The sequence below is a fragment of the Nannobrachium achirus genome, assembly GCF_963921795.1.
Source record: "Nannobrachium achirus genome assembly, chromosome: 4".
Lineage (NCBI taxonomy): Eukaryota > Metazoa > Chordata > Actinopteri > Myctophiformes > Myctophidae > Nannobrachium > Nannobrachium achirus.
This window is the reverse complement of record NC_137813.1, coordinates 34356263-34377528: the sequence shown is the minus strand read 5'-3', so window position 1 is coordinate 34377528 and position 21266 is coordinate 34356263. Positions and strand designations below refer to the sequence as shown.

Here is a 21266-nt window from a genome sequence, read left to right as displayed (position 1 = left end):
GGAGAGAGAGACATGCAGCCTGGTCCACTAGGCCAAAAGTGAATTATAAAAAAGCCAAATTGATTGTCAGCACGCCATGGGGTAGAAATCAATGCAAGGTGGCAGAGTGCACGATGTTAGTACATCGGGTTAATCCTCCTTGAATAGCACATGAAAGGAATTCAGATACACATCTCGCCACACTGACACCAAAATAAATGCGTTACGCTCACACGTTATCGGAAAAGGGTGTGTGTGCATTCCATACCTGGCGTGGTGGTGTGATTGGGCAGAGCAGGGAAGGGTGGAGCAGGGGATGAAGACTCCTCTGTGCAGCTGTTCAACAGCTGGAGAAACTCCAGGGCAGAGGAGAACTCCCTGAGAGAGAGACAGGGAGGGGGTGGAGAGAAGTGAAGAGAAAAGAAAATACAGGGAGATGAAGAGAAAGAGGCAAACATGAAGAGGATGGAGAGAGAGAAAGAGGGGAAGATACAATAGATAGAAAGACAGACAGACAGACAGACAGACAGACAGACAGACAGATAGCATAGGAACAACAAATAAGAAGGGATGAATAGAGTAGAGTGTCAATGTTTAATTAACAGCAGACGGTGAATCATCTGGTAAAAGACAGCAGTTGACACAGCCTGGCTATAATCTGCAGCTTTGTGTTGATTGAGCCTGCAGTCTTCTTACCCTGAGTCATCTTTGCGTTTGTCAACTTCAGACTCGCTCTGTGGCTGGATGAGAGTGTGCACTGCCCTCTCCAATAGCTTCCCACAGAAACACCGGTGCAGCTGGGCAACAGGGTCACCTGGAGCGGAAGAGTAAGGGAAACAAACTAATAATTAATTGACACACGCAAACAACATCTTCAACGTAATATACTCTACTGACCATATTCACGCATTGTTATGCAGAGGTGCAGTCTACAGGTACACAGCATGTAATGACTGAAAAAGCTCCAGGATTTCCGTGTAACCACTGAAAAATGCATCAGGATACGTGTAACCATCGTCAAACCATGGGCACAGGACTAGTACCTAATATTTTAGAAAGCACTGGAGAAATGAATGTGAATGGTCAACACCTGGCCTAGATATTACTCTGATGAGTCATACCTGAGTCTCTCTTTGAAGTGAAAACCCCATCGCTGTTCTCAGACTTCACAGACCAATCACAGCTCAGGAAGAACTGTCTGCCCAGAGGAGTAAAAAGCCAGCGTAGACCGTCAGGGACAGGCTTAGCTTCTTGGCTGCTCACACTCTCAGCACAGCTCAACAGGTAACCCTGGAAGACATTAAAATGATGGTGATGATAATGATGAAGGTGAGGCAAAATGTGCAATTTAAAAGTCAAACATCCTTCAATAGACAGAATTATCAGAATTACTACTATTATATCACTTAAGATAAGTGAGTGAGATGTCAAATAAGACACACGGCTAGGTAAATACCAGGGTTCAGATAGCTGAGTTGGATAATTAATGTATATAGTTAAGTGTGAGCGAAAGAGGAAATAATGTGTTGAGGTACTGACAGGCAGAAAGGAGAGGTGGTGGCCCAGCACAGTGCGCAGGGCTGTTGCCGCGGTGACATAGATCTCAGCCAGCTGAGCAGGAGCCATCTTGCCTTGGGCGCTTTGGCTGAGGTTGACAGCATTCAGAGACATAGATAAGGCCCACAGGCCGCTACGCTGGGGCAGCTTTCCTAGAGAGAGAGGAACAAATGATCTGTGTTATTAAGTTACATAAATACTACAGTGGAAAGAGGCGGATGACTTGTTAAGAGAATGATATACAGTCTGCGTTTGTCAGACAGAAAAACATTGTATTGTGACTCTTGTGAATACTGTTTATATTCATGTGTGAGGCTCATATGACCATAAAGGTTATATTATGAACTACTGTTTGATTACAGGTCATTGTGACGGACTACGAAATCATATTTTGGTTATACTGTATGTCACTGTCTCCGTCTGTTGTTATGATCTGTTGAACCAATCAAAGACTTCCACAGTTATACTCTATTCTTTTATATACTCTATGTCTTACCACCATCTTTAGGAGAGAGAGAATAGAACGCTGCCACTAGGATGGTATGCTCACTGTTTGCCTTCCTTGTCTGCTCTCTTCAAAATACTATAATTTAAGACATAGTCCTTGCTTTTGGCTGTCTCTGAGTCTTATTTTGGTTATGGATTTATTCATCCATATTTTATTTGTTTAATCTATCAGTAAGTATAACTGGATATCAATGAATAGTTGTTTACAAGACTGCAGAAGAATCAGAATTAGCTGCTCTGCCCCATTTCCTACCACACAAAATATACAATACATTGCTGTATTTCAGGGGTTCTCAAACCTTTTTAGGACGTGACCCCCAAAATAAACATATTTGAACTGGGGACCCCTCCCTGACAAGCACTTGGAATTGTAAGTATTACATTTAATGTGACTCGGTTCCACAGATAAATACTGTGAAAATAGCCAATCTATACGCTTACAACGCCTCGCACTGCGAAGTGTTGTGAGCATGTAGATCAGCTATTTTCACAATGTCCGCCTCTAGCTTACTTAATATTTGACAGTTTGGCCAGTTTGGTATTAAAACGGTCTTGAAAGTCCTTAAATTGTCACTTTATAAATGTGCAGATACCCTGTATACACTTATACTGTGTGTTGTTGGGTTGTTTACCTTGGAGTGAGAAAAAAACATGACATTGAGCTAATCATCTGGGAACCCCACAAAATAATTTGGGGACCCCACTTGGGGTCTGCTCTATTTTATTGTCCAGTGACCACAGAGGTGAATGAACCCCTGCGTCCAACGAACGACACAGCCATTCATTGAAGTATAGATGTGCCCTAACCAGGCCTGGCATTTCATCATTTTAGGGGCAAGGCCACTTGGCCTTTGATGTTGTCCATTCTTTTAGGGCGCAAAGGCCAAATGCCAGGGCAGGAAGGCCATCAAATAAAATACAATTTTAGTCCATTGAAATAATTTGTTGAATATAAGGGTTAGGGATGATAACCTAATCTGCAGTGAAATAGATGAAAGATGGTATTTACAATCTGATCCATGCTCAGCCCTGCACCAATCAAAGTCACTGGATTGGTTTAAAGATGGGGACTCGGGGGAGTTAAGACCTCAGAAAAGACACTGATGTCTACATGACAAGAAAGACACACTGGTGTCTACTGTCTATATGTTGACAAGAAAGAGACAAGAAAAAAGATAGAGGAGAAAGTGGTACAGTCAGCTGGGGCATTAAGGCCACTGTGGCCTTAGGTCATGCCATTGGTTTGAGGGTCACAAGGCCAAACTGAGGGGCAACGGCGGCCATGGCCTTCATGGCCTCCATGAAATTCCTGCCCTGGCCCTAACAGTTACCTGTGAGCTGCAGTTGACTCAGCCTGTGGTAGACCAGAGCTGCGTCCCGGGCGCTGGTCTTAGACTCGTCCCCCTCATGCTTTCCTCCAACCTGGTGAACCAGCCAGCCCAAGGGGGTGGGACGATGCAGGCAGTAGCGAATCAGATTCCAGGAGACGGAGAAGACAAGATCCAGACGGGTTGAGGGGACGGCTCTGTACAGCACGGACAGGCAGGTCTCCAGGCTGGCCATTGCTGCTGTGTAGTCTCCCTGCAAAGGAAGAGACAGGTGCATACAGGATATCAGGCCTTCCACCCCTTTTATTGTTTTTTATTAGCAAGAGAGTGGGAATTACAATTCCCTTTCTAGTTTGTTATTTTATAAACTCAGACAATAGGGAAACTGAAATAAATAGAATGTACATGGCTCTGTTGAATCAGTTATGCTCAGTTATGGGTGGTCAATATCTGCATGGTCTGTTGGTTTGCTACTGCACTAGTATATCGTTGCTGTTTGGTGGAAACGATGCATGTCCAAAAGCGCTACTTTTCAGGAAAAAAAGAAGCTGTGTTCCAATGGACCCAATGCCGTTATTATTGACTCGCAAGCTCTTGTTAATACGTCTCATTGGTACAATGTTTATAAAACCCACACACACACTTAACCACTTTCACTTTCAATTTAATTTAAGTTAAAAAAGGGGGAAAAAAGGACAGCCCGACAGCGACAAAATATAAAATCTATAAGAACCTACTCTACACATCTATTACCTACTCATGTCTGTTTGATGGTGCTGTATGTGTGCCAGCAGGATAAGCCATCACGAAGCAAAAAAAAAAAAGAAAAAAAGAAAACACCCCTGAACATTTGTGCTTTGTCAGCTCATATGAAAGGAAGGATGAGAGAGAGGAATGGGATGGCATGCAATAAAGGTCATGGCCTGAATTTGAACTCATACTGTGAATGAATGCGTTCTGGGCATAACACCACCCCCGGGGGCTTACATTATTCAATGGGTCTTTGTGAAAGCGTAAGTCTCTTGAACTAACGTGGGCTGAACTAGCGAATGCTGCCAATAAAGCACTACAACGCAAAAAAACAGGGCTAAACTGAGACATTTGAACTGTTCTTCAAGTGCAAATAAACGATAGACAATGATTGAGCGATATGCAATATTTGAACACAGTCAAACAAATACTTTTCATAGTTTGTTGAGCTTGCAGCACAGGAGAATACAACTAGTGCCACATAATCCATGGCAATCTCACAAAAGTACAATCAAGTACCGGTATTATTACTTCTCTTGTATTTGAAGTTAACAGGCACGCTCTAATCGTCTACATGCTGCAGATCCCACCATCTGGTGCGCCACGCAAATGAAAACAAACACATAGTATGAAGTCATGTGAGATTACCACCAATACTCACCCTGTTGAGATGGAGGTCGGCCTGTTTGCGGTGTCTCCAGAAGGACACAGAGTTGGGGGAGTGGAGGGGCGTCACAGGTTCCCAGAGATACAGCACCCTCACACAGCCCCACACCGCGCCCACCCCACTCAGCACCCACACCATCACCCATGGCAACAAGCACCGCAACCACGACACTGGAAGAGGCAGGGAACACGAGGTGTGAATTACAGTATAACAGGTGTTTAGAAATCTGCACTGGAATACATTTACAAAATCTATATAGGAATGACAGTGCTGTTGTTAAAGTGTTCTACATAATGAACTGAAAACAGACAGTTTTGGCAAATGTTGCTGGAGTGGCTCATTTCCAGCTTCTGATCGATCACAGATGTTATTGTATCAGTGATCACTGATGGCTCCTCAAAAGACAAGAGTGGCAATATACTTCCTCCAAACTAGGTCCAGATTTAAACCAAATTCACCAGAATTTAAGCCTTGGACTTTAGGTGAGGGTAATACAAACAAATGGATCTCACTCACAGAAGTTGTGTGTGTGGTTAGGGAACCAGACCAGGGTCCTGGATGGCCCGTGGCCTGTGGCCAGGCCGGGGCTCCCCGCGGCCTCAGAGCCCAGCAGGGAGGGCAGCGGGTTGAGGGACAGGCAGAGGAAGGTCAGGGCACACAGCAGCAAACGAGACCGATCCATCACTCCAACAGAGGAGGGAGAATCTGGTTCACTCTTCAACTGAGAAATAGAAAGAGAGAGACAGAGGATTGATAATGAATTAGGAGTAATTGGCAAAAACGGAGGAAGGGGAAGTTACAGTAGAAAGAAGCATCGTTCATAATGAGCACGTCGTTCATAATAATAATAATAATCATCATCAATAACATATTTCATCCGACGGATGAGTGCTTCTCACCTGGGACTTTCTGCCTCCCAGGCAGCCTCTGTACCCATTCTGTGTGTGTGCGATATTGTATATGTTATCAACAAAGGCTGTGTGAATGTGTTTTGAATAACCCATGCAGACTCATTCAGACAGTGGTCTACCAACCTGGTCATGTTCCAGTAAGGGACTGCCTGGTTCTGAGTCCACACAGTACGGAGAGAACTGGTGAGGAGAACCGGAGCCAGAGTCAGATGCTGGAGGAGACATCATGACCACTTCTTCCTGTTTCATCTCCACATCCTCAGAGAGAACCACGCCTTCTGAGAGAGAGAGAGAGAGAGAGAGAGAGAGAACAGAGGATAAGATCATCAAAAATGCACTCTATGCCAACATACTGTACTGTACATCACAAGATGCTGTAGTAGATAGAGCATCTCAGTAAGGCAGGAACACATACTGTTCTTCGGGTTGGCCATCTTCAGAGCCAGGTTCTCCTGCCGTAGTTTGTGGTTCACTTGCTGCAGGTATTTGATGTAGTCGATGGCTTTCCTCAGCACTCCTGACTTGTGCATCTGTGATTCAAAACGTTATGAGATTTAAAATTGGTATCTCGACCTGAAATTGTTGTTTAGTAAAGAGCCGAAAAGGGAGGGGAGTTATTGAACAAATACTCTATACAGCAATGATTGCTATCAGAATATAGAGCCAGCAGTTATATATATTTAATTGAATTACTGCACCTTTAACTACATACTTTATGTGTATATTATCATGCATGGTATATATTTTACACTGCCCATGTTGAGATCTGACCTTTTTTTCTCTTTTCACCAGGCCTAATTACATTGCTGAATGATTATACCCTTACGTGCCTGTGTGCAGTCTGAGGTCCTAATAGCGGGGCTGTTAAGGAGAACAATACTTCAGTTCTGGAAAGAAGCACCACAATTTTACAGAGTGTACCTCTTGGGTCATTCTTTAGAAAAATCACATTAGACACTTAATTTTCAAAATGTCCGCCAGTTTTAAAGATGGCCGCCTTTTCGGATATGTTTTACAGTACGCCAGCCAGTTAATATCGAATTTTCATAATATTAGAGTTGTTTTGTAGGTTTTAAAACATCCTGAGTTCATTTATTACACTTTTAAAGCAGCCAGAATAACCTTTCTGACTTTTGGTTGGGTTCTTTCCTCACCTGGGACCCCCCAGACAGACCCCTGAGCCTATTTCAGTAATCGCTCTGCTCAGAACAATGTTAAATTAGATCTGAAATATGCTCTGAAATAAAAAATGACTAGTAGCAAATAACAGAGGTCTTCCACGGGGGGTCCGGGACCCCTGGGGGGGTCCTCAGAGCTATTACAGGGGGCCTGCCAAATCTCGATGAGATCTTTTTTTTTTCTTTTTTTTTTTACATTTGAAACTTTGAATGTTTTTATGTATCCTGGTTTTATGTATTGTACTTTGATGGTTTATTAGTATTCTCAGTATTATTTATAATGTTTTTTGTGTTAAAACAGTTATGGTTGACAGCTGTTACTGCAGGGATTGCAATAATGAAGGTATTGCAACTTTTCACTTTGGGTGCAGAACAACATTTCCATTTATTGCACTGCACTCACACTGACAACACATACACACACACACACACACACACACACACACACACACACACACACACACACACACACACACACACACACACACACACACACACACACACACACACACACACACACACACACACACATTTTAACCATTTATTTATGTCCACACAAAGGAGATGCATACAAGGACACAAATAGTATAGGTGCAGTAGAGTAACATTTACAAAATCATGGCATTATGTCTTCATGATACAATAGCAAGGCACTTGGTACTCTACGGGTATAAGTAACAGCGTCTCCGCCATATGTGGCGGCTGCCGATTATAGCGGAGACGGAACAATACTTTGCCAGCCTTTTTGCCTCTTTTTTAGGCACTCCAAGTTGTTGAAACCCTCTAACAACCAGCCTGTGGGTATGTCCTAGGCTGCCAAATATGAAAACAAATAGTCTGCACCTGTACCCCAGCTCTGAGATCGTATTTAGGAGAGGTTGGTATTTAATGACCTTGGTCATGAAAGCTTCCTCTAGGCTAGGGTCAAAGGTGCAGGCCATCTCCAATACAGACACTTCCCTGGACTCTTCATCAACCACAACAACATCTGGTGTATTAGCTGTCAAAGATGCAAACATTTCCAAGTTATCACAGAGATGAAACATGGATGGAATGACACGGGAATGTTTGTACACACACACACACACACACACACACACACACACACACACACACACACACACACACACACACACACACACACACACACACACACACACACACACACACACACACACACACACACCTCTTTGTTATTGTCACCCCAAAACCCTCACCTTATCCTCTTATAGAGCCCATGGTTAATTACGCCCAAAGAGATTCACTACACTACAGTAATTTCAGACATGCAGGATATATTCGTCTTCATCATCATCATCTTCAATGTCCAACCTAATAGTGTTGACACAGTCTCCACCATAGCATAGAGTGAAAGGCAGGTTATTTGAGCAGCTGCACCGTCCCTTACAACCTGCTTTGCAGACACATTTGATGGGCTCAAGTACTGCCTTTGGAGCAGGGAGAGCAAGAAAACTGAAACCTGGAATATACCCTCCACTCTCTGAATTCCATCTATTTTCTTCGATTGGTGGAAGCACAGGGAAATTTGTCAGGTATGATTTATCCTGCATTGTGACGGAGTTGGCACGGAGGTAATGGTGTAGCAGTGCAGCACGAGTTGGAGGTAGCATCTCACCCTCCAAGTTATTTGACAGAAATAGTTCCCATCTGAGTAATCCCAGGGTTGTTGGACCTTTTGAACTGTAAACATGGCATGCAAAATGTTCGGACTGCAATGTTGATGGAAGCTCACAATTTATAAGCTCAGGAGGAATGGCCAATGACCTTGCCAAGGTCCTTGAAGCGGTTAGTGGCTTGGTCATCATCATCATCATCATCATCATCATCAAGTAGGCATTGACCCATGTCTTTTTGGTGATTCCAACAAATGTTCTTCCCCAGTCAACACCTGAAAAACGCAAAGGAACCCTTGACATTTGTAACATCAACTTGAACTCACTCGAATATATCAATTTCCTTTTTTTGTACCGGAGGCAAGGACTTGATAAGGAATCGGGGTATCAGCCTCTTCATGTGTTTGCACTTCCTCAAAATCATGTCCCTTGATGAAGGTATCGTATTATGATGCCTACTTCGTCATACCTGACAAATTGCCCTGAGCTTCCATCAATTGAAAAAATAGATGGAATTCAGAGAGTGGAGGGTATGTTCCAGTCAGGTTTCTTGCCATCCCTGCTGCAAAGGCAAAGCTCATCAAATGTGTTTGCAAAGCAGGTTACAAGGGACGGTGCAGCTGCTCAAACAATAACCTGCCTTGCACTCTCCTCCCTGCAAATGATATAGTGGAAACTGTCAACATTATTAGGGAGGACATGTATAGTAGTGAATTTATTTGGGTACAATTGACCGTGAGCTCTTTAAGAGGATAGGGTGCGGGTTTTGGGGTGACGATAACAAAGAGGTGTGTGTGTTGTGTTGTCAGTGTTAGTGCAATGCAATAAATGGACATGTTAGACTGTGCGCCCAAAGTGAGAAGTTGCAATACCTTAATTCTTGCAATACCTGTGAACCTGTCTGTCTAACACACACATGTTATAAATAATACTGAGAATACTAATAAAAACAGTTTCAAATGTAAAAATATATATACATATAAAAAAAAGGAACTTCCCCATCAAGATTCGGCAGGCCTCCTGTAGTAACTCTGAGGACCCCCTAGGGGTCCGGGACCCCTGTGGAAGACCCCTGGGTATTTGCTACTACTCATTTTTGCTTTCAGAGCCCAGTTACAACAACTTTAATGCTTCAGTTATGATCTAATTTAACATTGCTCTGGAGCAGGAGCAAAGCGACTACTCAGATAAGCTCAGGGGTCTGTTTGGGGGGTCCCAGGTGAGGAAAGACCCCAACCAAAAGTCAGAAAAGTTATTCTGGCTGCTTTAAAAGAGTAATAAATGAACTCACGATGTTTTAAAACCTACAAAACAACTCTAATATTATGAAAATCGGACATTAACTGGCTGGCGTACTGTTCAGAGGCACCCATCTTGGAAACATGGCAGCCATTTTGATTTTTCAGTGTCTAACGTGTTTTATCATAGGAACAACCCCTAAGGAGTACTTGTGAAAAGTTTTAGGTTTCTTTCCACTTGTGAAGTATTTTAGTGCAAAAATGCATTTACCTGCCCCGCTATAAGGCCAGAGCCTGCTAGTTGTTCCTGGGTGTAATGAATTTAATTAGAGGTTGGAGAAGTTTCTCTACTTCGATGGATTATGCATCTCCACATCGTAAACACTAGGGGTGAGACCTCTAAAAACATTGAGGGGCTTGATATTTAAATTATTGTTTTAAACACCACATTTATCAACAATTCTTATGCTGTGACTGGCGAGATATGAACATTGTATGAATCACACATGAACGCTGTCTTAAGATGATTTCTGACTCTGAGCTCAAATATGCACTGGTTTCTAGTACGTTAGATTGATAAATGAAGGGCCAATGTGTTTTACATTAAAGGAACACTTCACCAATTGACATATGACGTCACTGGGCGGAGGAAGAACTGTGGCTGCAGACCATGTAAGAATGTGAAGGTGAGGAGTGAGGACATAACCCGACCAACATGTTCTTCATGTTCATCATTGTGCAATCTGCAGCTACTGACTGTAAACATGTTTCCGCTGACGAGAATGCACTCAATGCATACTGGTAGACACAGTGTAAAAGGGTCTGTGAGCAGGAGAACTCAGATATCTCCATCAATATACTGTAGTACGTAGCCAGGATTTCAATGCGTCAAAATTGACCACACTGACCATCAGTAATTAGGGGTGTAACGATATAGTAACTGAATCGAAAAATGTAATCGAATTTTAATTTGCAACAATCTACTATATCAATATGCAAAAGCAAAATATCATACCGTTTGGCTTTGTATCATATCGTTTTACATTGCAGATAATCGATTGTTTGGAAACTAAGTATTTGTGCCTTGAATTTAGCAATTTTAAGAAGGAAAATGAAAAAGAGGGGTCTAATTACTTTTCCATTCCATATAGCTACTCTTGATCTATCGATAAATGTGAGTAATCTCTGTGTTCATGTTAAGGTGCAGGTTTGTCCATATAATGTCCATTTATTGTCTAGAAAATCACAGTGTTTACTTATTTATAACAGATTTCTCCCTTAAAAAATCTGCAATATTGAAACGTTTTACAGATTAAATTTCTTTGGTAAATAGTTACGATATCGATTTGAAATCATTGAATCGAATCTTATCGCCATGAATGAACCAATATTGTCCATGTATCGTATCGTCAACCAATGCATTGTGATGCGTATCGTATCGTTGTTAAAATGTATCGTTACAAGTACAACCCTAGCAGTAATCATTCCACACCCATAAAAACGTTAACGGAAAGTGCACAAAAGAAAAGTAGGCAGGGAAGATCAAACAATGAAATCTGTAAAACAGGAGTAAACCTTAACATCCCAGAAACCCTTGCAGCTACATGGAGACTGACCTTGGCATCATTGCCCATGACCAGGTCTCTGAGCTCCAGGATCTTGTCATTGATGGACGACCTGTACCTCTTCTCTATGATGTTGTGGGTGGTCCTCCTCTCCCCCTCCTTCACCACTCCTCCTGGGCCCATCACCATTCCTCCACATCCCGCTCCCCCCATCATCTGGCTGTGATCCATGCCTGGCCTGGCAACACCTCCACAGTGGGCGGTACCCGGCTGCAGCTGCTTGATTGGCAGCTTGTCTCCACTTCCCATCATGACAGGGACGGTGGTCAGGATGTTACTGCTCATCAGAGTCTAGAAGAGACAGAATTGCAGAATGAAATGTCTTTCTAGGTCATATTTAAGTCATTGAAAGCCCCAACCCAAGATTCCAGAGATATTCCAGATGTTCTTAGAGATATTTGTTTTATTTCATTTAATCCAAAATTGCGCTGGTGTTCATCTGCTCGAATAGTAGTGTTTGACCCGGAGACAGTTCAAAACGGATATGAAAAAAACAGAACTGCATTGGCTCCCATGTTAGATTTTGCAGGAAAACGCCCATTTCTGTTTCCTGTTCTTGCTTTACTTACTGCCGTGCTAACTAGTTAGCTAGTAGCTTTGGGAGGCTTCGACACATCAACATGCAATCTTTTCTGATCAGTCTTGTGCACGATTCGTGCACCATCGTGCACGATGAACACGCCGCGACCACTTTAAAAGGTAAGAAAAACATAAAAGAGGCAGTGAACTACCAAAGTCTAAGTTTAATGACAAGAAAAGGACAGGAGTTCAAGAGACTGACATTGACAGTGGATAACAGAGTGGAGTGTTGTATTTCTATGTGACTAACCGGGACCTGTAGAGCGGTGGTCTGGAGAGGGGTGGTCAGGGTGGTGATCCCGGGGTTTTGCATGGTGGATAAAACCTGGGTACCGTCTGGCTTCAGTGTGGTCAGAACCAGAGAGTCCGTCTTCAAAATCTGAGGCTGTTGGACGAGAACCTGAGAGAGACAAGAGAGATCCAAATAAAAGCAAATTTTAAATGTTTTAATTAAAGTCAATGGATAAAACTAATTCACAAATAAATGTAAATAAATTAAACTATGTAATAATACATCAAACGTATATAGCGATTTTCATAGTACTCAAAGTCGCTTTACAAATCAAAATAAAATTAGGACAATAATTAAAAAGGCTAAAAGCTAAAAAGGTACATTAGCAGGGACACAAAAAGACTAACATACTGTAACAGAACTCTTAGCCAAATGCTAGGAATCGATTCCCGATGAAGCCGGTCGATTTGACATAATATGGCCCAAGTGCGTGCCACCAAAACTGTGGGAGGAGTAGCTGGTGGAGTAGCTGGTGGATTGGTAAACTTCACATGACATTTCAGCCAACTAGACTATAAATGGGCCAATCTCCATGATTGGTAAAGTTTCACATGGCAAAGGTCTGAGGAAAACTGGCTTAGCTCGAAACGTTACCACAAGTAAACTTACCTTACTCTTTGGGAGCATTAATTGGTGTGCACACTCTTATTTTCCTAAAGTTTCACGTGACATCATAATATCTGAGGGCGGAGCGGGCGCAAACCTCTAGTTGTACATAATCAGGGACGATTTGGCTGTCAATGGCTTTATTTGTAGATTTGGCGTTAGGTTCCAATTTGCCTAAAGCAGTGCTCAACGTTATGGATTGCCAGCTGTCCTGGACGCACTATTGAAACCCTCCAGGCCATCTGACCACATGTTCCACTTGCCTGCTTGGCCAGTTAAAAGATTGCCTTAAAATCTCTCAACACATCATTTTACATAATTTCCCTGTGATACAATATTTTGCCATCAATTTTTGATAAATGGTCTGGTAAATTATATAACACATTTCATAAGCCCTAGTGGAAAGGAGGTCACTCCTCGCTCCTAACAGTATGCCTCCTTGAGGAAAAGTCAAGTATATGCTGTGGATTTGAGACAACAAATACATTGGTAAGTTTTGTAGATCGTCAGGTAACTGCAGTGATTGACACTGTTTCCTAACATAAAAAAAGAAGAAAAACAAAAGATCAGAGGCAGGTCAGAGGCAGTGGGTCGCCATTAGTGTTATGTATAACATAGTTACACCTCCTCATTTACACAACTAGATTAGTTATCTGTGTGGACATTTCTGCTGCCCTACATCCCTTCTCCTACTCAACTGTACGCCGACTCATCATTTTCTTCATATTATGCCTTTCTAGTTGAACACACCAGTATTTGTTGGCCTACTGATAATAAAATTGCACTTTCAATCATTTAGACTATAAAAAGCATTCAAACACACAGCTACCTGCTGAACCTGTTGTTGCATATGGTGTGCTGAGAGAGTTTGGATGGTCTGCCCTGCTGGCGTCAGTACGCGCTGATGCTGAATGGTCATTGGCTGTAGCTGCGGCGATGTCATGATACTCTGCATCTGTGGTTGAAGGACTGAAGTTGGGAGATGAGACCATGAACCATGAACTGTGGTTTAAAATGGGGGTCAAAATACAAGCACAATGGAGGTGAATACAACTACATACTACAGGCAGATCATAGAATACCACAGAAATTACAAGTTTGCTTTTAAAAACAAGTATATGCATATACAGAATATATACTATAATTGATGGATTGTGTTTATTTGTGATTAATACACATTATAGACAAACTAAGGGTCAGGATGGTGACACAACAAAGTTCATGGTGTTCAAGTCCACTTGAGAAACATCAACCACTTCATTTACAGTACGCAAAACTGTCCTCACAGTTACCTTGGAAACCAGAGGCGGGACTCTGGTGGCAGATGACTTGGTTCTGTATGAATCGTGATTGGGTGCCATTGGAGGTGATCATCACAGTATGTGGTGCCTGTGTCTGGATGGGAAGCGTGGCCTGGCTGTGGGTCTGAACCAGTGTGTGGACTGGGAAACTATGGGTCTGAACTGGAATACCCTGTGTGTGTACCTGGGTAAAAAAGAGAAGAGAAAACATTCAAAATATTTTAATTTTTAATTCTGGTTTGAACTATGAGGTGAACAGTCATACAGTACATAAACTATGAAGCCTTGTTTCATTGTCAGTTCTTACAGTGAGTACTGTTATTCATCATCTTCTACTAATAGTACTTTTTCAGTATATTCATCCACTTGATGACAGCTTTGCTTAGATCGGCTATGGTGTAGAGACAATGTAATTACACTTTGCAGTCAGAGCTCAATGAAATCTGTTTAGTACAGAAGACAAAATAATGGAGAAATTAATATGCAGAGGCTCCATGGCAGGGTGGAATTGCAGCTAGAACAAGCCTTCTACAACCATTACAATAGACCAGCATCACAGTTTGAGTAGAGAACTAACTTTTGCCCCGTTTTCATAGAGCAAAACTTCTGGAATTCTTTTCAAAAATGACGGCAATTTTGAAATTCACGCCATGTGAAAACGGCCACTTATTTTGTGTGCCGGAAGTTTTGGTGTCCGAAATGTCACGGCAAACTAGCTAGTGATTTTTGCTGAAAGGGATAATAGAAATTTCCCTGCAGTGAAAACGCATACCGTGATTTTTGACAGTTTTTTGACAAGCAGGTGCATGAAAGGAGCCAATAATAACATTGTATTTGAGATTGAAAACGATCTGAATGTAAAGGAATATAGAGAAATAAAATCCAGCTTCACCTTGCATAAGGGGATTCATTATTTGAATCGCATTGCATTTGAATGTAGGTCTATTAAGCCTTGAGATATTCATCCGCGGCGGGACCGGAGCATTGCGGAGGGTTAGATTTTAACCCGCGGCAGGACAGAGCATTGCAGAGGGTTTGATTTTAACCTGCGGTGGGACTGGAGCATCGTGGAGGGTTAGAAAAAGTGCAACACGTTGCATAAGCGATCCTTTCTGAACCTTATGTGTTGTTGCATGAAGAATATGTCTTGTAACTAATTGTTAAAACTCCATTTGTAGGGTTCAGGCCAGGGTGAGATAGAGAAAAGCAGACCGAACCGAAGCGACTCGAGTAAGCGACTAGTGTGGGGCCATTGCCATGTATGTTAAATATAAGCGACTCTGGGCTTGTTTTCGTAAAGTTTCTTGTAAATATTGATAGATGCCGGTTGCTTTTTATTTTTTGTGAGCTTGTAGATCGGCAATTTTCAAGTAGCTGATGCGGCGATGCATATAGTTTTAAAGCTTGTGTGGCCTAGATAATATCACTTTTTGGGCCTTATTTTTCTCGCAAAGTCTGGCAACTGGTCTTTCATGCCGCTACAATGGTTTAGTGAAAACTATGTATTTTAAGGCAATTCCAGCATTTTTGCTGCCAATGAGGGCATGTGAAAACACCCAAAAAACTAAACTCCCGACAAGTTGCTAATCCTTATGCTAATTATTTTTTGCCTATTTTGCCTTTTACTGTTTAATAGCCATCAATTTTCATAAGGGAAAAGAGTCCAAATGAGGTTTGGTTACCAGCAAAAGTGCCACAGTATAGAGGCAGAGGAGATAAACCCACCCGCCACAGGCTGATTTTAGCATAACTTCGAAAGAGGCTGGTGGAATTCTCTATTACAAATGAGTAGAAAGTGAGTTTAAATTAAACATCCTAACTGTCCATCGCCCCATTCTTTTGAACAGTTTTGAAAAGAGTGAATTGTGATCACTCTCCGACCAGCTTGAGGACAGTGGCCCATCTTCAAATCACGCTGATTAAAGTAAGCCATCAAATAATTGTTACCTGGATGGCTGTCTGGGTTGTCGGCTGTGGTTGGATGGGCTGTATCGTCTGGGGTCGTGGCTGGAGCAGCGGAGGGGTGCGGGTCACTTGCTGGGGCACAGATGGGGCAGGGGTGGTTGCGGGGGTCTGTACCGGGGTGAGAGGTGGAGTGAGGGGTAGGGACTGTGGGGCCAGTGTCTGGGTTGGTGTGAGGCCCACACTGGCGCTCTGGTAGACAGTGGGGGCTGAGGCCTGAGGGGTTTGGGGAGCCTTAGGGGGTTGTGCAGTTTGTGCAGCGGGCCGTGAGGCTGTGCCATTCTGTAGAGAGCCTGTAGAGGCCATCTGATCTTCAAAAAGGTCTGGAAAGTCACCCACTTGGTTACTCACAAACTGGAGCATCTCTGAGGGGACGGGGAGAGAGAGAGAGAGAGAGAGAAAGCAGCAGTCAGGTCAACTCTTTTGTAAATTGAAACGAGATGTTTAACACTCTTTCAGTGACATGAAACGGGCTAGTCCCAGTTGTCCGACGCCCAGTTGTCCGATGCCCGGCGACGGCGAAGTGGACTAACAGGGGCAAATGTATGAATGGGCTCTCCTACCGTACTGAGCCTTTCCAACAGACTGTAAAGCAAGCGATCTTCATCCCATTCATGCGTTTATCGTGCGCTTGCCCAGGCCGTATAACGATTGCATTCACCACGGCTTCGTAACTCACGCGCCGCTTGCAATGTCGTGGACAATAACTGTGACATATAACCATTGTATTGCTCATCAGTACGGTAGGAGAGCCCGTTCGTACATTTGCCCCTGTTAGTCCACTCTGGGCGTCGGACAACTGGGCGTCGGACAACTGGGATTATCCCACATGAAACATGACAAGATACTGCCTGCTATAAACGTGGCAGGAGGTAATACTTGCCTACTAACCTATATATATATAACCTGTATATTACAGCAATAACAAGAACTTATCTTCATCTCTCACAAGTGTCCTTGGGTGAGATATATTCCTGTTAAGTCAATAAAACCATAAAAGAAGGGCTAATTGCAGTGCTCGTTTGCAAATTACAGACATTCCTGTGGTCCACTCCATAGATCATGTAGAGTGCAGCGCCAGTACTCTCTGGGATGTGACCGTTGTTTTCTTCCCAAAGGTAAGACAGGGAGAATTAAAGGAGTAGTCCACCCCCAAAACGACTTTTATTCTATTGATTACTTACACCATGGAGACTTGAGTTCAATAATATTTTTATGTTTTTGTCGCATTCCTAAGATAATAATTTGATAACAATAAATCTACTCCCATTGATTCTGGATGGGGACCCGGATGGGGACCCACATGCATTTGGGTCCCCATTTGGAATCAGTGGGGGTAATTGTACTATAATATATATTTTTGTCTTAGGAATGCGACAAATACAACAAAAATATTATTGAACTCAAGTCTCCATGGCGTGAGTAATCAATAGAAAAAAGTCATTTTGGGGGTGAACTACTCCTTTAAGAGTTTTTTGTAGTGGCATTGACTTGGTGTGCAATCACGCACACCGCACAGATATACACACACACACACACAGATGGCTACTGTTCTGGCAATGATTCAGGGAGTAGAGAGTGAGTGATAATGTAAAAGACCTTCAAATGGCTAGCCCTGGAAAAGAAACTCCAAGGTAATGTCATACTGATGGCCCTGAGAGACAATGCCAATGAGGTAAAGGAAGGTTTAGATAAGAACTAGGCTCCTTTGCACTCAAACAGGCGGCTGTACAGTCAGTGTGCACCAGCTGTACTGTACCACCAAGCAGATGATGGGCGGGTTGCTGTTCAAGTACTGTAATAAATATAAATAATTAAAGTAAGCTTATTTTGAGCATTGCTGAAAAGCATGTTATTACAATCACATGTGATTCCAATTTGAGTATAAACGGATGTTGCATTCATATAATATTACTAGCCCTTACCCGTTCAAAGATATGAGCTCCGACATTATGTGCAGTGTGTGGGTTATGGGATGTGCACTGTGTACACAGTATATGAGGGATGGAAAGTAACTTTAACTGGTGCTTGCATGATAATATGTAGGAGCATCAATGTAAGAAATACCCGTTTGGTTTAATGGCTATAGAGATACTACTGTGTACCAATCTGCATGATTTTTGGACAACATCTGTAACAGGGCCAGACAACCACCCGCCCGCACGCCCGCACGCACGCGGGCATCTAATGGTGATGCGATTTCAGATCAATTGCTCCAGCCACTGAGGAGAAACGCTGTGACAGACAGACAGACAGACAGACATTCGGAAAATTATATGTTTGATATGGCATTTATTTTTGCGCTGCTAAAACCTTTTGCTTCATTAGCGGGGTCAAGGTTGCTGACGAGTCCCAGTGCGGCCAACATTCAAAACTAAAGACTAATTGTGGGCTCGCTGAAAGCGAGACCAGTATGTTCTCCCAAATCTTTATATAGTAAGGTTATTCTCCTCAAAACTGTCCGACAGTACAAAGGCAGGGCCTTTAGCCAATGAGGGAGCAGTGTTCTTGGTGACATCAACACCAACAAGTGTGACCCGATATAAATAACAACAACACCCACATGAAATCTTTTAATTTTTGAAATATTTAACTTTAAGCACCCAATGAGTCTGGAGAGAGGAAGAGACCCATTCAATCCCTCAGTATCTGAGGGATTGAATGTAGGAGTCTCAGAAGTATAAATGTTGGAGTGCCCGTGGGGCAGATCTTTAAGCCCATATAATATATGGGCTTAAAGATCTGCCCCACGGGCACTCCAACATGGAACACCATATTATGGTGTTCCATGTTGGAGTGCCCGTTGGGTAGATCTTTATGCCCATACATGGTGTTCCATGCGAGCCCACACTGTTTCGTAGGAACAGTATTTCTAGTATACTGTTGTGTTGTGTTGAGTTAAACCAGGCTGTCAACTTTTCTTATGTTTGCCCATCATGTAGGTTATCAGTTAAAGCCAGCTGGACCATGACCAGAAACGATGGACAAGCACTGCAGGTCATGTCTACAGCGAGTGGTCTTCTAGCAGGACTATTGAACTGTGAGACTTTGATAATTGTCTCATAGGCGCCACATGGTCGAAGACGGTAGAGAAAGCTGGGCTGTTAGACCGATATCACAGATAGTGTAAGTAAACCCATCACACAGCCCACAACCTTGAACTCATTGTACAGAGCAAGGCCTCTTTCATCAATCATTTAAGGCATTAGAACTGTCAACAAGGCTCATGCTATAGAGTAGAATAATTAATTTAGCTATAAATGGGTAACATCACAGCAAGAGTGAGACATTGAATAATAGGGACCCATTGGTCTCCAAGCTGTCACATTTGATTATAGTGCAGTTAGAGCAGGACAAAACAATAGATTTGCTTGACCTAGAACTGAGATTAATTACTTTTATGACAGCATGTGTACTCTTTGAGATAAGCTTAACTGTATGCCAAATGGCATTTTCTGTTTTGCTGAAATTGCAGCACCAGTGCCACTAAACAGTTGATGATGAATCCACATGCATGCACTGCAAATGCACATGGTGCACGCAAGCCAGTGCACTGTACACTGTACAGTATACCTCCATGGGGGGTAGGCTGTTCATATGAGACAGAACAAAGCTGCCCCTGTTGAAGCCTCCAGATCCCTAGACAAGCCTCACACAAAGGGATAAAACCGTCAGAGGGGGACAGTTTCCTAGGCTGCTCCGATGCAAAGAAAATAGGTTATGTAACCAACCGGAGGGACAACTGCAAGGGGAACACTGGGGGAAGGTAGAATGTTATTCAATGAATTTAGGGTTAAGTGCACAAACCCTTCCTGTAAGAACAAATACTCTTTTCAATAAATAAGAAGTGACAGGCTTAATGTTTTATTTTGGTGGGTTTCTTCTTGTTAGACAAAAGAAAAAGATTCAAAAAATGTAATGAAACACCAAATTAGAAAGCAGGCCATTTAGGCCACTTTATTTCTTATTAAAGGGTAGCGATGGGTTTCAGATTGGCTATTTGAGAACGACATGAGAGCAATTTCCCAGTAGTCAATGGACCCTGCTTTTTGACTGTTGCCGGAAAATCGAATTAATTTCACTAACAGACTGAAGCTAAATAGAAAATAACTGAAGCCATTGTATCAAGTACAAGCTTCCTGCTGTGCAGTTTCTCAGTGAATTCCTCAGTCAAGGTATCACTGAACAGTCAGAACATCTTCTGATGAAATGAAAATGGGGTATTACATACTGTACATCAGCGATGGCATAGGGGTTTCTGCAAGTTAGTACCCACTACCAGCAACAGGCCCCCTATAGAAACAGGGGTTGACACTAAGGTCTCAGAGGCACTTGCCCATCGGGCAAGTACAGGTCATGTTCTACTTGCCCAAAGGTCATGCCCACTTGCCCGAAAAGTAAATCGTCCGATTTTAATTACTGCTCAATTTAACACTTATTTCTTTACTTTCTGGGGCTGTGCGATAAAATGCCATACCTCAATACCTCCAAATCCAAATACCTACATACTGTAGCTATGATTGAATATGTCTATGGTTTCACACTTGTTATTTTATATTTTTAAATGTAGCACTAGCAACAGTAACAGCACATTATAGGTAAATAGTGCTCTTATTTTACATTCCACAGACCAGAAGACAGCGCACTGGCCACGTTCAGGTGTTTAGACAGATATCTAGTGTTGTGTTTGTAGACGGTTGTGTCCCCTCTCAAATGAGCACTTGCCCTGTCGGGCAACCTGAAAGCCAACTTCACCTGCCCTGACGTTTTATTTACCTGCCGGGGGCAGGTGGGCAAGCCTTAGTGTCAATGCCTGAGAAATACAAATCTAAACCAGATGGCTGACTTTGGCAATAATATTTTAAATTTGACAGGGAAATTATTAATATTAGTTTATTAATTATTAATTAATAAACTAGCCACCTCATTGCTCTTAATTCTAGAATAGATAGATAGAGCCTTCTATTGGCATCATTTAAGAGCAAAAAGTGCAAACATTAAAACAACTGAGCTTGCATAGTTATAAGCTTCTGAATCCATCAGCCATTGTGGTGAGGTGCTGAAAAGTTTCCTGTCCTATAGCCACATTTATCCCACATTGTATGACACCACAGCAGCACATCAGGCTGACCTGGTGACTTAGCATTCAGTA

The 21266-nt window shown here is 42.6% G+C and overlaps 1 protein-coding gene across 3 annotated transcripts in view; it reads right to left on the bottom strand.

Moving 5' to 3' along the window:
* The window catches only part of srebf2 (sterol regulatory element binding transcription factor 2), a 30212-nt gene that overhangs the window by 7167 nt on the left and 1779 nt on the right, over positions 1-21266 (bottom strand). Inside the window, exons 2-15 of one of the 3 annotated variants that reach the window (XM_080724064.1) lie at positions 16100-16479; positions 14144-14336; positions 13681-13853; positions 12204-12353; positions 11366-11665; positions 6115-6229; positions 5823-5977; positions 5305-5509; positions 4783-4958; positions 3375-3624; positions 1519-1688; positions 1101-1269; positions 676-793; positions 248-357 (exon numbers count right to left, since the gene is read on the bottom strand). In XM_080724064.1, the coding sequence (XP_080580190.1) occupies positions 248-357; positions 676-793; positions 1101-1269; positions 1519-1688; positions 3375-3624; positions 4783-4958; positions 5305-5509; positions 5823-5977; positions 6115-6229; positions 11366-11665; positions 12204-12353; positions 13681-13853; positions 14144-14336; positions 16100-16479 (2664 nt within the window). The remainder of the gene's footprint in view (positions 1-247; positions 358-675; positions 794-1100; positions 1270-1518; positions 1689-3374; positions 3625-4782; positions 4959-5304; positions 5510-5822; positions 5978-6114; positions 6230-11365; positions 11666-12203; positions 12354-13680; positions 13854-14143; positions 14337-16099; positions 16480-21266) is intronic. The other 2 variants (XM_080724065.1, XM_080724066.1) reach the window with 2 other exon arrangements.